Source organism: Galeopterus variegatus, unplaced genomic scaffold, assembly GCF_000696425.1.
Source record: "Galeopterus variegatus unplaced genomic scaffold, G_variegatus-3.0.2 Scaffold738, whole genome shotgun sequence".
NCBI classification, from domain to species: domain Eukaryota; kingdom Metazoa; phylum Chordata; class Mammalia; order Dermoptera; family Cynocephalidae; genus Galeopterus; species Galeopterus variegatus.
This window is the reverse complement of record NW_007726849.1, coordinates 249,167-265,101: the sequence shown is the minus strand read 5'-3', so window position 1 is coordinate 265,101 and position 15,935 is coordinate 249,167. Positions and strand designations below refer to the sequence as shown.

General features: G+C 39.8%; 2 protein-coding genes across 5 annotated transcripts in view; one reads left to right on the top strand and one right to left on the bottom strand.

Annotated features, from left to right (window-relative positions):
- Positions 1-1,622, top strand: part of RAB9A (RAB9A, member RAS oncogene family) — an 18,219-nt gene extending 16,597 nt beyond the window's left edge. For all 4 annotated transcript variants that reach the window (XM_008571960.1, XM_008571958.1, XM_008571959.1 and 1 more), the window contains one exon: positions 507-1,622. In XM_008571960.1, coding sequence (XP_008570182.1) covers positions 538-1,143 — 606 coding nt within the window. In that variant the 5' untranslated portion in view covers positions 507-537 and the 3' untranslated portion in view covers positions 1,144-1,622. The remainder of the gene's footprint in view (positions 1-506) is intronic.
- Positions 1,623-6,196: 4,574 nt separating this feature from the next.
- TRAPPC2 (trafficking protein particle complex 2) lies at positions 6,197-15,696 on the bottom strand. Its single transcript, XM_008571957.1, has 5 exons — positions 15,655-15,696; positions 11,408-11,519; positions 8,594-8,738; positions 8,120-8,205; positions 6,197-6,391 (listed from the first exon to the last, which is right to left on the bottom strand). Exons 2-5 carry the CDS (start codon positions 11,498-11,500, stop codon positions 6,293-6,295), a joined length of 423 nt encoding a protein of 140 aa, XP_008570179.1. The 5' UTR covers positions 11,501-11,519; positions 15,655-15,696; the 3' UTR covers positions 6,197-6,292.
- Positions 15,697-15,935: the final 239 nt, after the last annotated feature.

Here is a 15,935-nt window from a genome sequence, read left to right as displayed (position 1 = left end):
GGGGGGGGAGGGGGGTGGGGGTGGGAAGCAGGAGTAGTAGAGAAAATCCCTGGCACGAGGAAAGCCATCAGTGAACACCGTCACCATGCACTGAAGGGCTGTGCGAAATTGTTCAAGAAACTTGTGGACTTTGGTTTCTAACCATGTCTTTAACAAATGGTGGCGGGGCTTATTGTGAACAGAGAGGGGCTTATCATAGAGTGAGGGTTCAGAGCAAGCTCTTTGGGGTCAGACTTGGGCTTGAGTGCCAACTTCACAGTGAATTATGACCTGAGAAATGGGAAGAGTGAGCCCTTACCAGCTGTTTTAGGGAATAATGAGTGGTAGGATAGTGGCTGTCATGTGGTAAGTGTTCAGTAAATGACAACGCTTGTTATTAGTTATTCCCTTTGCAAAAATGAATTGGGGCCATATGTTTTATTTCACTTAAATGATGATATTCATAGAATCACGTAGAGGAATGTACAGGTATAAAGAAATGTAATGGTACCTTTTTTAATTTACAGGTTTCTGAAGTCAAAGCTCACAAGATTAATAATGGCAGGAAAATCATCACTTTTTAAAGTCATTCTCCTTGGAGATGGTGGAGTTGGGAAGAGTTCTCTTATGAACAGATACGTAACTAATAAGTTTGATACCCAGCTCTTCCATACAATAGGTGTAGAATTTTTAAATAAAGATTTGGAGGTGGATGGACATTTTGTTACCATGCAGATTTGGGACACAGCTGGTCAAGAGCGATTCCGAAGCCTCAGGACGCCATTTTACAGAGGTTCTGACTGTTGCCTGCTTACTTTTAGTGTTGATGATTCACAAAGCTTCCAGAATTTGAGTAACTGGAAGAAAGAATTCATATATTATGCAGATGTGAAAGAGCCCGAAAGCTTTCCTTTTGTAATTTTGGGTAACAAGATTGACATAAGCGAACGGCAAGTGTCTACAGAAGAAGCCCAAGCCTGGTGCAGGGACAACGGCGACCATCCTTACTTTGAAACAAGTGCAAAAGATGCCACAAATGTCGCAGCAGCCTTTGAGGAAGCAGTTCGAAGAGTTCTTGCTACCGAGGATAGGTCAGATCACTTGATTCATACAGACACGGTCAATCTTCACCGAAAGCCCAAGCCTAGCTCATCTTGCTGTTGATTGTTAAAGAGATTATCATAGCATTCTAATCAACTCACACATATACACAAAGTAAACCCTAGGGTGGGGTGGATAAGAGAATTAGCGTTGAAGCAGTGTATCATCTACTAATAAAATTAAACTATATTGTTGCTTCATTAGTTGGTGGGAGAAGGGACACATCCACTCACAGAGGAATCATTATTTACTTAGTAATGGCACCTTACATTTACAAATTGTAACGGCTGTCTAATGTTTCTTTAAATATGTAAGTTACACAGCTAATAAATGAGACAAACAAGACTTTAATCATAATTAAAACAAAAAACTTGACTATTCTAGAAGGTATACTTGGATTGGTTTTTTTCCCGGGAAAATGGAGAACTACTTTTTATGTGTATATTTTTATGTAATTAGCATTCTATTCTTGATTCAGGGAAAAAATTTCCTAAAGCAATAATGTTAGATATTAAAGATTAAAATCTAATGCATCTGGAATACATTGTTATGTGATTTACTTCTTCACATTCTCTTCAAAATGATTTAACTATTCCTGTTTTCATTCTTCATATAATTAGAATTGATCTCACTAGTAATTACCTGTCATTTGTGTGCCACACATCCATTCCCCACACCCACCTCCCCAACACAGAAGCTAACTCTCTCTTTCTTCAAGGAAATACTAAGAAGGATTGTACTTTGTAAGATGGTAAATGAAGACATCTTTATTTAATCAGGTCGTTATTTAGTATCTTCTATATTACTGAAACTGTTCAGTGATTTGCTCTCAACATTTTTTGTTCTAAAAAAAGGACATGCTTCAGTGACGAGACTTGATAAAGCAAATTGTGGTCTCTCGCAGGTCAAGTTCATATGCTGTGCCATTGACAACGATCTGATTCTACAGAGGCAAACCAAAGCCTAGACTGCAGTTAGTGTGGACAGAGCCCCCTTGACTGTGGCATGGTGGGGTTTTCAAAGGACATTGGGGGTTAGGGGGAGCTGGTTGTCATTCAGAGAGGGCAGAGTTTGAACAACTAGATTGATAGATTTATTTCCCTGGCCCCACCCATTGGGAACCACTGAAAAAACTTACTACAGTTAAGCTTTAGAAAGTCTTATTTACTAACATAAGGGACAATTTTGCCATACAGGAACATTTTAAATTTGGGGCAGGGACTTAGTTTTTTTTTTGTTTGTTTGTTTAGTAATTTTTTTTATTATGAATATTCATGAAATACAAAGCTAATTGTCACCCCTTGTGCCCATGAGGGCCAGATTCATACTGGCAGCATACCCATTGCCAGAAATTGCATTTGTACCCTGTGTCCCCCACCCAATTATCCCCAACCTCCCTCCCCCTCCTCCTTCTTCCCCACTCCACTTTGTAGCCCAAGGAATGTTCTCTCCTTCTGCAAGACCAATGCACTACTGCGGTCTGTTTGTCCTTCCTTCCTTCTCAGCTCCCACATATGATATTTATCCCTCTGTGCTTTGCTTATTTCACTCAACATAAGTTTCTCCAGGTTCATCTATGTTGTTGCAAATGGGAGTATTTCATTTTTATGGCATAGTAGTATTCCATGGTGTGTATATACCAGTTTCCTTATCTAGTCATCCATCGATGGACATTTAATGTTGGTTCCATATCTTGGCTATTGTAAACAGAGCTGTGATGGACATGGGAGTGTAGGTATCCCTTCAACATGATGATTTCCATTCCTCTGGGTATATACCCAGAAGAGGCATTGCTGGATTGCATGGAAGATCTATCTGTAGTTGTTTGAGAAACCTCCATACTGTTTTCCATAGTGGTTGTACTAATTTACAGTCCCACCAACAGTGTAGGAGTGTTCCCTTCTCTCTACACCCTCATCAGCATTTGTTATTCACTGTCTTTTTGATTATAGCCAGTCTAACTGGGGTGAGGTGGTATCTCAATGTAGTTTTAATTTGTTTCCCTGATGACTAGTGATGTTGAAATTATACAAAGCTGCTGTAGCCAAAACAGCATGGTACTGGTATAAAAGTAGACATTCAGACCAGTGGAGTAGAATTGAGAACCCAAAAATCACCCCTCAGGCTTATAGCCATCTGATATTGGACAAAGGCAACAAAAATCTACATTGGGGAAAAGACTGCCTCTCAACAAGTGGTGCTGGGAAAACTGGATATCCATATGCAGAAGAATGGAACTAGATATGCATCTCTCACCATACACTAAAATCAACTCAAAATGGATCAAAGACTTAAGTATAAGACCTGAAACTGTAAAATTACTAAGGGAAAATATAGGTGAAACACTTCAGCAATTAAGTCTGCACACAGGCTTTATGAACATGAGCCCAAAAGCACAAGCAGCAAAAAAGAAAAACAACTCTCTTTGAAGCACACCTAGGATCACCTTTTAAGGTTACAGAAAAAATCCGATAACTTCGTATAATGTATGCTATACGAAGTTATTACGAAATCTACATTGGGGAAAAGACTGTCTCTTCAACAAGTGGTGCTGGGAAAACTGGATATCCATATGCAGAAGAATGGAACTAGATATGCATCTCTCACCATACACTAAAATCAACTCAAAATGGATCAAAGACTTAAGTATAAGACCTGAAACTGTAAAATTACTAAGGGAAAATATAGGTGAAACACTTCAGCAATTAAGTCTGCACACAGGCTTTATGAACATGAGCCCAAAAGCACAAGCAGCAAAAAAGAAAAACAAATGGGACTATATCAAAATAAAAAGCTTCTGCACAGCAAAGGAAACAATCAAGAGAGTGAAAGGACAACCTTCAGAGTGGGAGGAAATTTTTGCTAACTATGCATCTGACAAGGGATTAATATCCAGAATATACATAGAACTCAAGCAATTATACAGTAAAAAAAACAAATAACCCAATCAAAAAATGGGCAAAGGAGCTGAATAGACATTTTTCAAAGGAAGACATACAAATGGCCAACAGATACATGAAGAAATGCTCGACATCACTGGACTTTTGTTTTTTTAAATCAAAAGTGTACCCACTGTCGTAACTTGCTCTTTTCTCTTTATATATCTGGACATATGTCTACTATAGTAGACCTTCCTCATTTATTAGCCATATAGATGTCTAGCTATTTATTCAAACCATTCTCTGTGTAAATTGATCTAGCAGTAGTATATATGAAAGTGCCAGTTTCCCACACCTTGATCAACAAGGGGTATTAGGAAAATTTTTATTTTCTAGTTAACTTTTTGAATAGTCACTTGGTTTGAAATTATAAGGTACAAGGGACAAATATCTCTACCCTAGCCACCCAGTTCTTGTCCTTGAAAACAGCCATGTATCAGTTTCTTGTGTATTCATCTAGATATGTAGTATATAAGGAAAGCATACTGTATTAGTTTGCTAGGGCTTCTGTAACAAAATACAGACTGAGTGGCTTAAACAATAGAAAAATTTTTTTCCTTATAGTTCTGGAGACTGCAAGTCCAAGATCAAGGTGTCAGCAGGTTTGGTTTCTTCTGAGACCTCTCCTTGGCTCACAGATAGCCACCTTCTCACCATGTCCTCAAGGTCTTTCCTCTGTGCATGTCCAAATCCTTCTTATGAGGACAGTCAGATTACAGCCCATCGTAATGGCTTAATTTTAACCTAATCCCCTCTTAAAGGCCCTGTCTCCAAATATAGTCCCATTCTGAGGTACTGGAGGTTCACTTAATCCTTAGCTTACTGTCTGAGGGAAAGGAAATATAAGAACATAAGGTGACAGAAGCAACACATTTCACTGTGGCCCATAACTTTAGTCCCAGTCTCATTTTACAAACATGGATCCAGGATTCTTGAATTATGGCAGGATCACTGTTCTCATCCTCTGACAGAAGCAGGCATATGACATTTAGCACTGCAAAAGCTGTTTTTCTTTGGCTTCTCGGGTAGTGCTGTGTATAATGCCTATAAATTTTTTTTAAATTTTAATTTATCAATATACAATGTAGTTGATTTTTGTGTCCCTTTACCAATTCCTCTTTGCCCCCTTCCCTCTCCTCCATCATCATATCTGTTCACTTGTCTTATTAACAAGTTGAAGGAATTGTTGTCTTCTTCCCTGCCCCCCCCCCCGTTTGTTTATATATTTATTTATTTTTGGCTCCCACAAATAAGTGAGAACATGTGGTATTTCTCTTTCTGTGCCTGGCTTATTACACTTAATATAATTTTCTCTAAGTCCATCCATGTTGCTGCAAATGGTAGTATTTCATTCTTTTTTATAGCAGAGTAGTATTCCATTGTGTAGATATACCGCAGTTTCCTTATCCACTCATCTGATGATGGACATTTGGGCTGGTTCCAACTCTTAGCTATTATAAATAGTGCTGCAATAAACATGGGAGTACAGGTATCCTTTCGACATGATGATTTCCATTCCCCTTGGTATATTTCCAGCAGTGGAATAGCTGGGTCATATGGTAGATGTATCTGTAATTGTTTGAGGAACCTAAATTTTTATAACAACATCTCTAAATGTATAAATAGGCAATGTATGTGCTACCAATTTCATTCCCTACTGCAGAATCCTTTAGTTTTATATGTGTTACCAAATCTTGACTACGACATTTGATTCTAGATTGTTATATCAAGAGCAAGCTATCTGAATTAGGAAAATGGAAGGCCTAATTCTCAACTTTTTAAATAAAAATATTTCAAGATTACTGATAAAGAACTTTTTATAAATAAAACTGTTCACAGGCAAATACTGATCTGTTGTTAAGCAACATGAAACGGAATGTACCACTTTTTTTTTTTCCTTTTTGTCTTTTTTCGTGACCGGCAACTGATCGCACCCTCAGTGTCGTGCCCGCACCGGACCGGGACCGGCAACGGGATCGCGACCCTCGGTGTTGCTCCCGCACCTCGCTCAGCCAGTGAGCGGGAACCGGTCTGTACGTGGGATCCGAACCCTCGGCGGGAGCGCCGCCACGCTCCCAAGCGGTGCACTGTAGCAGTGCGCCACCGGGCCGGCCCCTACCACTTTTAAATATAAAAGGAATTTCATTAGGTTTAGATAAATTGAGACCACAAATAAAAAAGTTTTCCAGGCTATTTAATCATGTTACTTACAATGAACACATTCCTGAGTATACCCCACTGTGGTGACACTTTATTTCGGAATTTTTCTGCATTCAGCTTAAAAGGTGTTTCTTCCCAAGAAACTGAACTTTTCTGTCAAATGCGCTTGATCGAATAGGAGAATCGGGTTCATAAAATGGATTCATTGCAAACTAGGAAAGAAGAAGGTATTAGAGAGCTTGGCAAAGCAAAAACGCTGACAAATCATAGGTCTCTAAATGGAAATTATTTGAGTTTTAAATTAAAAACAACGAAATTCAATACAAAGTCTGAAGACCACATTTTTAAGTTTCATTGAAAACACTCCATTGTTAAAGACTAGTGTCCCCTTTAGGAAATTTTTGTTTTTGTGTTTTAGTTTTGAGAAGTACCTATGGCAAAATTAATGGTAGTATGGTGTGTGTTGCCTATATAAAGCTAAATTAACTTTCAGGAGTCATCCTTTGTGTAAAATATTAATCTACTCGTATTATTATAAATATATGGATTCATCTTTAAGTCCCTTTGGCTACATAAAACAAGTGAAAAAATCTGCCATAAGCTCAGAGTTAAAAAAAAAAAGTCACACCATACTGCTATTAAAAGGTACTCTTGGGCTGGCTGGTTAGCTCAGTTGGTTAGAGTGTAGCCTTATAACCCCAAGATGACAGGTTTAGATCCCCGTACCAGCCAGCTACCAAAAAAAAAAAAAAGGTATCCTTTGAGGTAACTTTTTTCTAACAATCACATTTTTAATACCCTCCTGTAACACAAGGCTAAATGATCAGTTTCTCAGCTAAAGTAATAAGTGTATCATAACATACGTGAGTGAAAATTACTCATATTAAAGGGGAATCACTAAGGAGAAAAGGAGTTACTGATTTTTACACCTTAATAACTTGATACTGTCCATCTTTATAAAAGTGCTTAATATTCTTGCTACCTCTGACTAGGAATATTGATTGTTAAATTTTATTACTGTGCTGATATGCAAGAAATCCTGTCCAAATACAGAACACATTTAAATTATTAAGAATACACTATTGTTAGCACTGCAGTTTAACCATGACGTCCTATTACGATTTTATTTTATTTATTTATTTATTTATTTTCCTTTTTGTCTTTTTTACTGACCGGTAACGGGATCGCAACCCTCGGTGTCGCACCCGTACCGGGGACCGGAAACGGGATTGCAACCCTCGGTGTTGCACCCGCACCACGCTCAGCCAGTGAGCGGGAACCGGTCTCCACATGGGATCCGAACCCTCGGCGGGAGCGCCGCCACACTCCCAAGCGGCGCACTCTCCAGTGTGCCACCGGGCCGGCCCTACGATTTTATTTTTCAATTCAATATCAAGAAATGCAGGTAGCACCACTGTCCTTGAATGACTATTTGATAATATAAGAACTACTTCTTGCCAGTTTATAATCTATATTCATTGCATTGCAACTTATTTGTAAAGTAGATGGAAAACATAAGATTAAATTACAAAGCAATTTTCCTTTATGTAGGCTGCTTCCTTTATCTTTTTAGGGTTCCTAATAAAATCAACTATATGCACCAAAAGGGGAAGAATGAAACCAATTTACCGTCACAATCAATTAAAAATAACTACCATGAGTTGTTTTCCTAAATATGAGGGTACTTCAAAATGTTTGTGCAAAATGGAATTAAAAAATAATATGAATCCCTCCATGAACTTTTTGAAGTACTCTTGTACATATTAACTTGGTGGTGAAGAGTGGCCTGCTGAAGGAGTTTCCAGAGATAGTCCTGATTAGGGAAAAGTTAGTCTGAAATGAAAACTGTACAGCATAAGGGAGTTACTTCAATAGGCCAGTTTCCTGTTGATGTTATCCTTTTCATAATCAGATTTTAAGAATTATAGAATATACCATACCTTTATATATAAATCATAGACATCAGTAAAGAAGTTCTTTATTCCATCTTCTTGTCTTATGTCATGAAGCATAATAAACCTCATATGTGGAGTAATTAAGGCATAATCTTTTGTAGAAATGAAAAATGAAAAGCAGTCACTTGATATAATATTCTTCAAATTAGCCACATACAGTATATTTTGCAATGGAAAAGCTGAATACATAAACTGGGTTTAAAATCAGTATAGTTTTATCTTAAAGAGAACATAATCTAAAGTTAGAAAATAACTATAAAATTAAGTACAATCATCCTCAATATGGTTCAGATAAATCTTGGTTTTATATACGAGACTTAGTTTTAAATTATCTGTTCAACAAAAGTAGCTTCATACTCTATGAAGTCTACAGACTCAGAGCCTGGCATCTATGTTCCATGTTCTTCTAGTCTGTTAAACCAACCTTTAGTTAGGTATCTACTAAAAACATAAGGATATGTCCTGCAGTGACAAATGCTGACACAAACCACTCGTTGAACTTGTCCACAGTTTTCAAGTACATGTTGTTTGACAGCCACATGTTCTCATCTACTAGGTCAAGAGCAGCATGAGCTATGAACTGGTTCAGATGACGATGATCGTCCTGGAAGACGGAGAGCAGCGACAGATAACCATTTCCATATGGCATCAAGAATGCTGACACTTCACTCTGTAAATTCTATATATGGTTTTCTTTTGGGGAAGAAACATAAAAGTCTGCTTTTACTTCATCTGTTATTGTCATGAGACATACATCTTCTATGTTTTTATATACTGTATTTTTAAAATTTGATATCTAAAAGTCAACAAAAAGAATAGCCAATTACTTAATAAATGTAATGTGTTCAAGAAACTATAGAGAAAATTATTTTTTAAATGTTGCAAGATGCTGTGACCATTTTGCAACCACTTAGGCACGTGAAAAAAGAATATATTTAAGCAGACAAAAAAAAAAGGTAGATCCTGCTTTTAAGAAGCTCACATCTTATTAGAGTAAAAGACATGAAAAAATATGTGTAAGTGCATGCAGATCAAGGAGAGCACTTTGGGGGCCGGCCTGTGGCTCACTTGGGAGAGTGCGGTGCTGATAACACCAAGGCCACGGGTTCGGATCCCATATAGGGATGGCCGGTTTGCTCACTGGGTGAGCGTGGTGCTGACAACACCAAGTCAAGGGTTAAGATCCCCTTACCGGTCATCTTTTTAAAAAAAAAAAAAAAGGAGAGCACTTTGGGCAGGCCAGGGCTAAAGAGGCAGTGAAGGACAATCGTTTGCACCAGGCCTCAAGGTCACGAGGAAGCAGGGAGGTCTGGGCTTCCTGCACAGATAGTGCCAAGTAAGCAGTAGAGACAACTGAGGAGGTTTCAGCCCCAGCTGTGAGCAGTCACCTATGTTAAGAGCAGGAGATGGTCCTGTCAGACCTGGGAGTGTCCTTTTTGTGGACTGAAATGGCTTAACTGGAGAAAAAGTGGGACTGTCCCACCATAATGTAGAAAGGAAATTCACAACTTGGAATGCAGACTTAACTCCTGTGGAATTCTTTCTCACAAAATTCATTTGTCAAAGAATACTTCTGTTATGTTGAATTATGTCCTCCCCAAAATTCATATGTTGAAGTCCTACGCCCCAGTTCCTCAGAATGGAAAAAGGGTCACTGCAGATGTGGTTACTTAAGATGAGGTTATCCTGGAGTAAGCTGGGCCTCTAATCTAGCATGACTGGTGTATTTATAAAAAGGGGAGATTTGGAGACAGACACACAGGGAGAATACCATGTAAAAATTGGAATTCTGCTTTCATAAGCCAAGGAACATCCCGGAGCTAGGAGAGAGGCCTGGAACAAATCCTTCCCCAGCACCTTCAGAGGAGCGTGGCCCTGCCAACACATTGATTTCAGACCTATGGCCACCAGGTCTGTGAGACAAATTTCTGTTGTTCTCAGCCACTCAGGTTTTGGTACTTTGTTACAACAGCCACAGAAAACTAGGAGGTTGTTCCCATGAGTGGTCTGGAGGAAGGCTGCCAGTTGCCCTGGAATCCCTCACACAGCTACACTGTTTACTTCACTTACGTTGCCATGGCAAAGCTAACTAACTCCTTAGAGAAATGGATGTATTTTGTGTCTGGCTCACAGTAACGTTTTCCTTTACACTGACGATAAATCTTCAGTGATTAGGAGCAAATATGCTATTTTTATATGCTGCTTTGCCCACCACAAGGCCATTGGAGTGCACAGAAACTATATTTAAGTAGCCATATCCCACAAAGCAACTATTGCTACAGAGATACCTCAAAACAAAGTTTTAATGAGCAATGTTATCATAACAATGTGGAAAAATAGTGTAGTAACACCACCTGGTAGATACCTTAAATTTCTATCTTATTTTGGTGGCAAGATCTGAATAGTTGAAGAGTATCATACACTGAACATTATGCATTACAATTGTTTTAAAAATCAATTCCTTGTCTTAACGGACATTACAGCCTATTTTTGGAGTCGGGAAAAACACAGCACCCTTGTCAGCAATTTATTAGGAACAAAGACTAGTACAAAAAGATGGAGGGAACCAGGCTATTCTCATCTAAAGACTCTATGGCTCTGTTTACTCTGAATGGCAACATGTTCTTAAACCAAGCTTGTTTTTCTGGAACCATTCTTGGCAACAAGAAAGTTGTATGGCATCACCTCTGGTGCTGCTTTCGAGTTTCCTGCACATAGCCAAGGCCTCACTGGGGAGGACAGCACACAGTCATCACCCAGCCAGGAAATGTTCTAGAAGGCAACTCAGGACAAGGTGTTATATACCCATTTGCAGCAGAAGGACATGGAAGTAAGGGTCTCTTTTAACCCTCACAAGTATAAATTGATCTACTACGTATGACGAAAAATGTGATTCAGTGAAACAGAATAGACTTTCACGGCATTTCAATGCAGCAATGACTGTTCTTCCAGACCCACTACAGGTAGACTCTGCTTCTATGTGCTTTCACAGTGGGTGGCACAGTGAACTGAATGTCACGAGAAAGAGACCCAGAGCATCATGCCTGTCCGTGTGAAGAAAGTGTGTACTAAATTAAAGGATGAATAAACAACTCCAAGGACATTCCCTGGCTGGCTTCTATGAGTCTGTGGGACTCCAGAGCGAGCCTCATTTAATTGTGGTGGATTTCAGTCACCTGATCTGTCCAGATCTCTTCCAGTTCTAAAATCATATTATACCATATCATTACAACGGCATAAAAATTCTTATGGAATTTAAGTTTCCATACGCACTTTGGATTCCACTTTCCCAGCTGGCAAAAACTCCATTTCAAAAACAGGATTATCATGGTGGCCAACAATTACAAAGTAGAAGCTTCCAGACATTGTCTTCAATATATGGCTCCTAATTAAATAAAAAATAACACACATTTTCAGTATTCAATACTGAAATCCAAAAATGACTAACAGGAAGTCTAGAATTCATTTTATTTTTTTTTTTAACTTAAACCTTACATCACAGAGGAGGATGTCACTAAGCTTGGCATGCCTTCCAGTATACTACCATAGTTATATGGCTTTTGGACTATACAAATTATATACTGTGATATGTCCTGTAGAATACAATGTACTATATTTTCACAGAGAAATTGGAAGACCTCTAATATGAAATCATAAAAACAACATTCTTGCTCCAAAAGTTTGGAACATTCAGCTCAAGGGTCCCTGTGTCTGGTGGAGTAAGCCAGGCTTAGCTTGGACTGGACCAGTTAGCACTAGCAATAACATCTGTAAAGATTAATAGAGGGTGCTGATTAATTAAATACAATACAGAGTGGTGAAAAGGCAAAGGAAATAATTAGCTTGCCTTAGAAATTTCCAGGAGGCATCCTTCTATGGAAGCTAAAAACAACTGTACCTCACATCATTTACACAGGATACTGTAGCATTCGTCCGCAGACTGTGTGCTGTGTTGTCTTCTTCCTACCTGAAGAATATGTGCTACAAATGTTAAGTCTCTGCAAATGCAAGAGCTTATGATATCCCTCTTTGTACACCAAGTTATAAGGAAGGAAAACACAGTTTTGTATTCTAGAAAAGATAGAAGAAATAATCCAAAAAGGAAGACATTCAGAGGTATTGAGAGATCTTAGGCTGGCTAAAGAAAACTAACAGAAACTGGGGGGAAAAGAAAATAGTGATTCCATGGCTTCTAGCACAGATAATTGAAATCTGGATGGAGAGATGGGTGGGTGGATGGATGATGGGTGGGTTTACGTATGCATGTATTTTTAGCACAAGGGCCTTGGAGTCAGACAAAGCTACGTTCTAGTCTAGCTCTGCCACTTACTAGCAATGTGACCACAGGCAGTCCTTAATCTCCCAAATTCTGTTTCCTCATCTGTGAAATAGAGGTAACATTGTAGCTACCTTAAGGTATACTTATAAGGCTTATACAATCTAATGCACATAAAGCACCTGGCATGGTGTCTGGCTCACAGTACACAGTCAATAAATGTTATCTAGAATAACATGCAGGAGCATAAGCACAGCAGGATGTGGGGACTAGTGACTTGTCAACATGGGGTGGAAACCTAGTTACCTGGGAGTGTCCAGTCTCCCAGAATATACAACTGAGGTGTGTTAGAGCCCACGACTCATCAAGCCTCACCGTTCTGCTGATTCACACACAACATGCAATGAAATCAGAAGAAATCTGAAATATACTTCCTAATGAATGCAACACTTTGTAAAGGAAACCAGGGCACCACTGACACTTTTAACTCTAGAATCAGAAGGCTTTCACTGCAGAAGAAAATTCAGATAGGAGACTTTTCCGGCATGATGAAGTACTATTTAAAATGTTATCTGGGCAGGAGCCAGCACATTACAGACTGCAGGCCCAACCTAGCCTCACCTGTCCTCTACTGTCTAAGGCTGCTTTGGCCCTTCAGTGGCAGAGCTGAGCACCTGGGAAAGAGACCATCTGGCCCACAAAGCCAAAAATATTTACCATCTGGCCCTTTACAGAAAAAGTTTGCCCCCTTTTTAGGGGAAAGATGACAGAAAGATCCAAATAGTAAATCTGGACAACAAAGATAAGAGGGATGATACAAATGCTATGCAAAACTGGGAGAATTGGCAATAATTCTCCAGAACAAGTGAGGGGAAGAGGGATGGGAAATTGAAATTTCAACAAAGTAAACAATGATATCATAAATCCTTGCTGAAATAGGTTTCAGAGCTGGGATTTGCCAAGAGAAGTGCTTACTTTCTTCAGCACACTCAGGCAGCAGCATTAAAAAAAAAAATAAAATAAAAAAAAAAATAAGCAGCAGAGAAGAAATATATGTGTAAAGAAGATAACCCGCTCTCCCAACCCCACCCCCACTCATCCCTATATGAAAATCCATGAATGAGAAGCCTAGTGCTAAGTACAATGTGAAGATAAACAGAAAGAGCACTCAAAGAAAGACTGCATAAGGGTTTTGTTACAAACTACCCAGCTGGGCAGAAGAAGAGACAGAGCTTGCTTTATATACATTCTGTCCTTGACTTGAGCTGCCAACAATTTGATTTCGTAAACAGCTGAAGACACAAGAAGGGCTGTAACTCTCCATTCAATTCTGCCAAGGAAAAACTGACAGGTAAAGTGGAAGAACTGAAAACCCTGGGAGAAAATAACCCCATTGTCTCTGGAAGGGAACGCCTGTAATCATTTAGCAAATACTTGAAGGCTTACTACACGCTGGGTATCGGGCCAAGGTGAGGCACACTCATAAATTCGGCACTGTCCAATATATTGAACTTTCTGCACTGATATGGCAATTTAAAATGTGGCTAGTATGATTGTGCAACTGAATTAAAATTTTTTTTTTAATTTTAATTAATTTAAACACAAATTGCCACATGTGGCTAGTGGCTACAGTATTGGACACTGCGGCTCCAGATCAATGATTCCAAACTTTTTTTTTTATATATAAAAGTTTTGCAACCTCCTCCACCTTCCCTCCACCCACAGAGCACGTATTACTTAGAATTCCAATATCTAATACAAATAATACAAATAAAGCAACCACTATGGTTGAAGTGCCTGTGTTGGCATGACTGTATGTCTGCTCAGTTTTCCCACCACCTTAAATAAGGGACCTTGGGGCAACACCAGGGAAGGCTAAGTCTGGAGGTGCTGAGGAGGGAGCTACCCAGAACTTGGGGATAGATTACACTGAGAAAAAGGGAAGATTTTAGGATGGTTTCCAAATGTCTGGCAAAGGTGAACAAGCAATGCCCCCTCTCCCAAGATGTCCACATCCTATCTCCAGAACCTGTGAATATGTTAGGGTTCGTGGCAAAGAGGAAATACGGTTGCTCATCAGCTGACCTTAAAATAGGGAGATTATCCTGGATCATCCAGGTGGGCCCAATGCAATTAGAAGGATCAAAGAGGGAAGTCAAGGGGAAATCTGACTATGGAAGGATGGTCAGAGAGATGCAACATTGATGGCTTTGAAAATGAAGGGGCCACAGCCAAGGAATGCAGGAAGCTTCTAGAAGCTGCAGAGCACAAGGAAACAGATTCTCCCCTTAAAGCCTCCAAAAGGAACACAACTCTGCTGACACTTTGATTTTAGCCCAGTGATACATGTGTCGGACTTCTATTCTACAGAACTGTAAGGTAATAAATTGGCACCGTATTAACCCATTAAATTTGTGGCAATGTGTTAACGGCAGCAGTAAGAAACTAACACACATGTCAAAGCTGAAAAACCTGCGGGTGTGAGAAAAAGGAAATTCTCAAGAAGTGTCAGCAAATGGGTAGAAGGCACATTCTATGAAGTGACTGTGGACAAAAGACAGTTCATTTACGTCTGGTTACAGCAATAGCTACGCTAATTGTCTGGTTGGGGTTATTGTTGGACTCCTGCCAACGTAGCCAATTGACTTGTTGGGCTAGGGCTCACAGATCCTTCAAACTCGTTGTACAGTCACCAGACCCCTCACACGCAGGTCCACGAGCTAGGTAACTGGGAAAGATCACAGGAGCCGTTGGCAGATGACATAAGCTCAGTCCTCAGCTTCTTCAGCAGCCACAGCAGAAGCAGCAGTGGCCTCTCCGAGGGTCCCAGGGACCCTGGCAGCAACAGCTTGCAGCAACAGCCTCCAGCAGCACTAATGGCCTCCCCGTGACCCCCCAAGGAGTATCCCAGGGGCGGGGGAAGGGGTACCATGGATCAGAGCCACTCGTCCTTTATACTTAAGTCCATAACCCAAGACACAAGACACCTAAGTGCACATGCACAATTACATCAGACAATGACCAAGTAACACCTGAGCACACATGTATATTTACATCAAATGCTTTGCAAAATTCTGAACATCTGAGGGGCCCTGACCATTTTCCTATATTTTCCCTACAATCTACCCCTTCAGGGTCCCTCGCTGTACAGTCTGTGCATTCAGAATCTTCCACAGTGTTCCCTTAGTGAGGATAACTGACCCTTGCATTCACATATTACATATTCCATCCCAACAGCCTTTACCTTGTTCCAGCACCAACTCAAAAGTCCAAAGTCTCATCTGAGAGTAAAGACAAAACTCCTTTCAGCTGAGTACCTGCAAAAAATCAAAAACAAGTTTATCTACTTCCAAGACACAGTGGTGGGACAGACATTGGGTACACATTCCCATTCTAAAAGGGAGGAACAGACAAGAAAGGAAAAACAGGCCCCAAACAAATCCGAAACCCACCAGGGCAGACATTAAGCACACTGAGGCATCTGGGTTCCCAAAGCATTGGGCAACCTCACTCCTACAGCTCCAC

Bases quoted from the DNA above. Each gene is read 5' to 3' on its own strand.
- TRAPPC2 (XM_008571957.1), bottom strand. From the start codon at position 11,500: ATGTCTGGAAGCTTCTACTTTGTAATTGTTGGCCACCATGATAATCCT. The intron at 8,206-8,593 runs ATATCCTTATGT...TAATTACTCCAC, and splicing joins AGCATTTGTCACTGCAGGAC to ATATGAGGTTTATTATGCTT. The intron at 6,392-8,119 runs GTATGGTATATT...CTTCTTTCCTAG, and splicing joins TCTATGATTTATATATAAAG to TTTGCAATGAATCCATTTTA.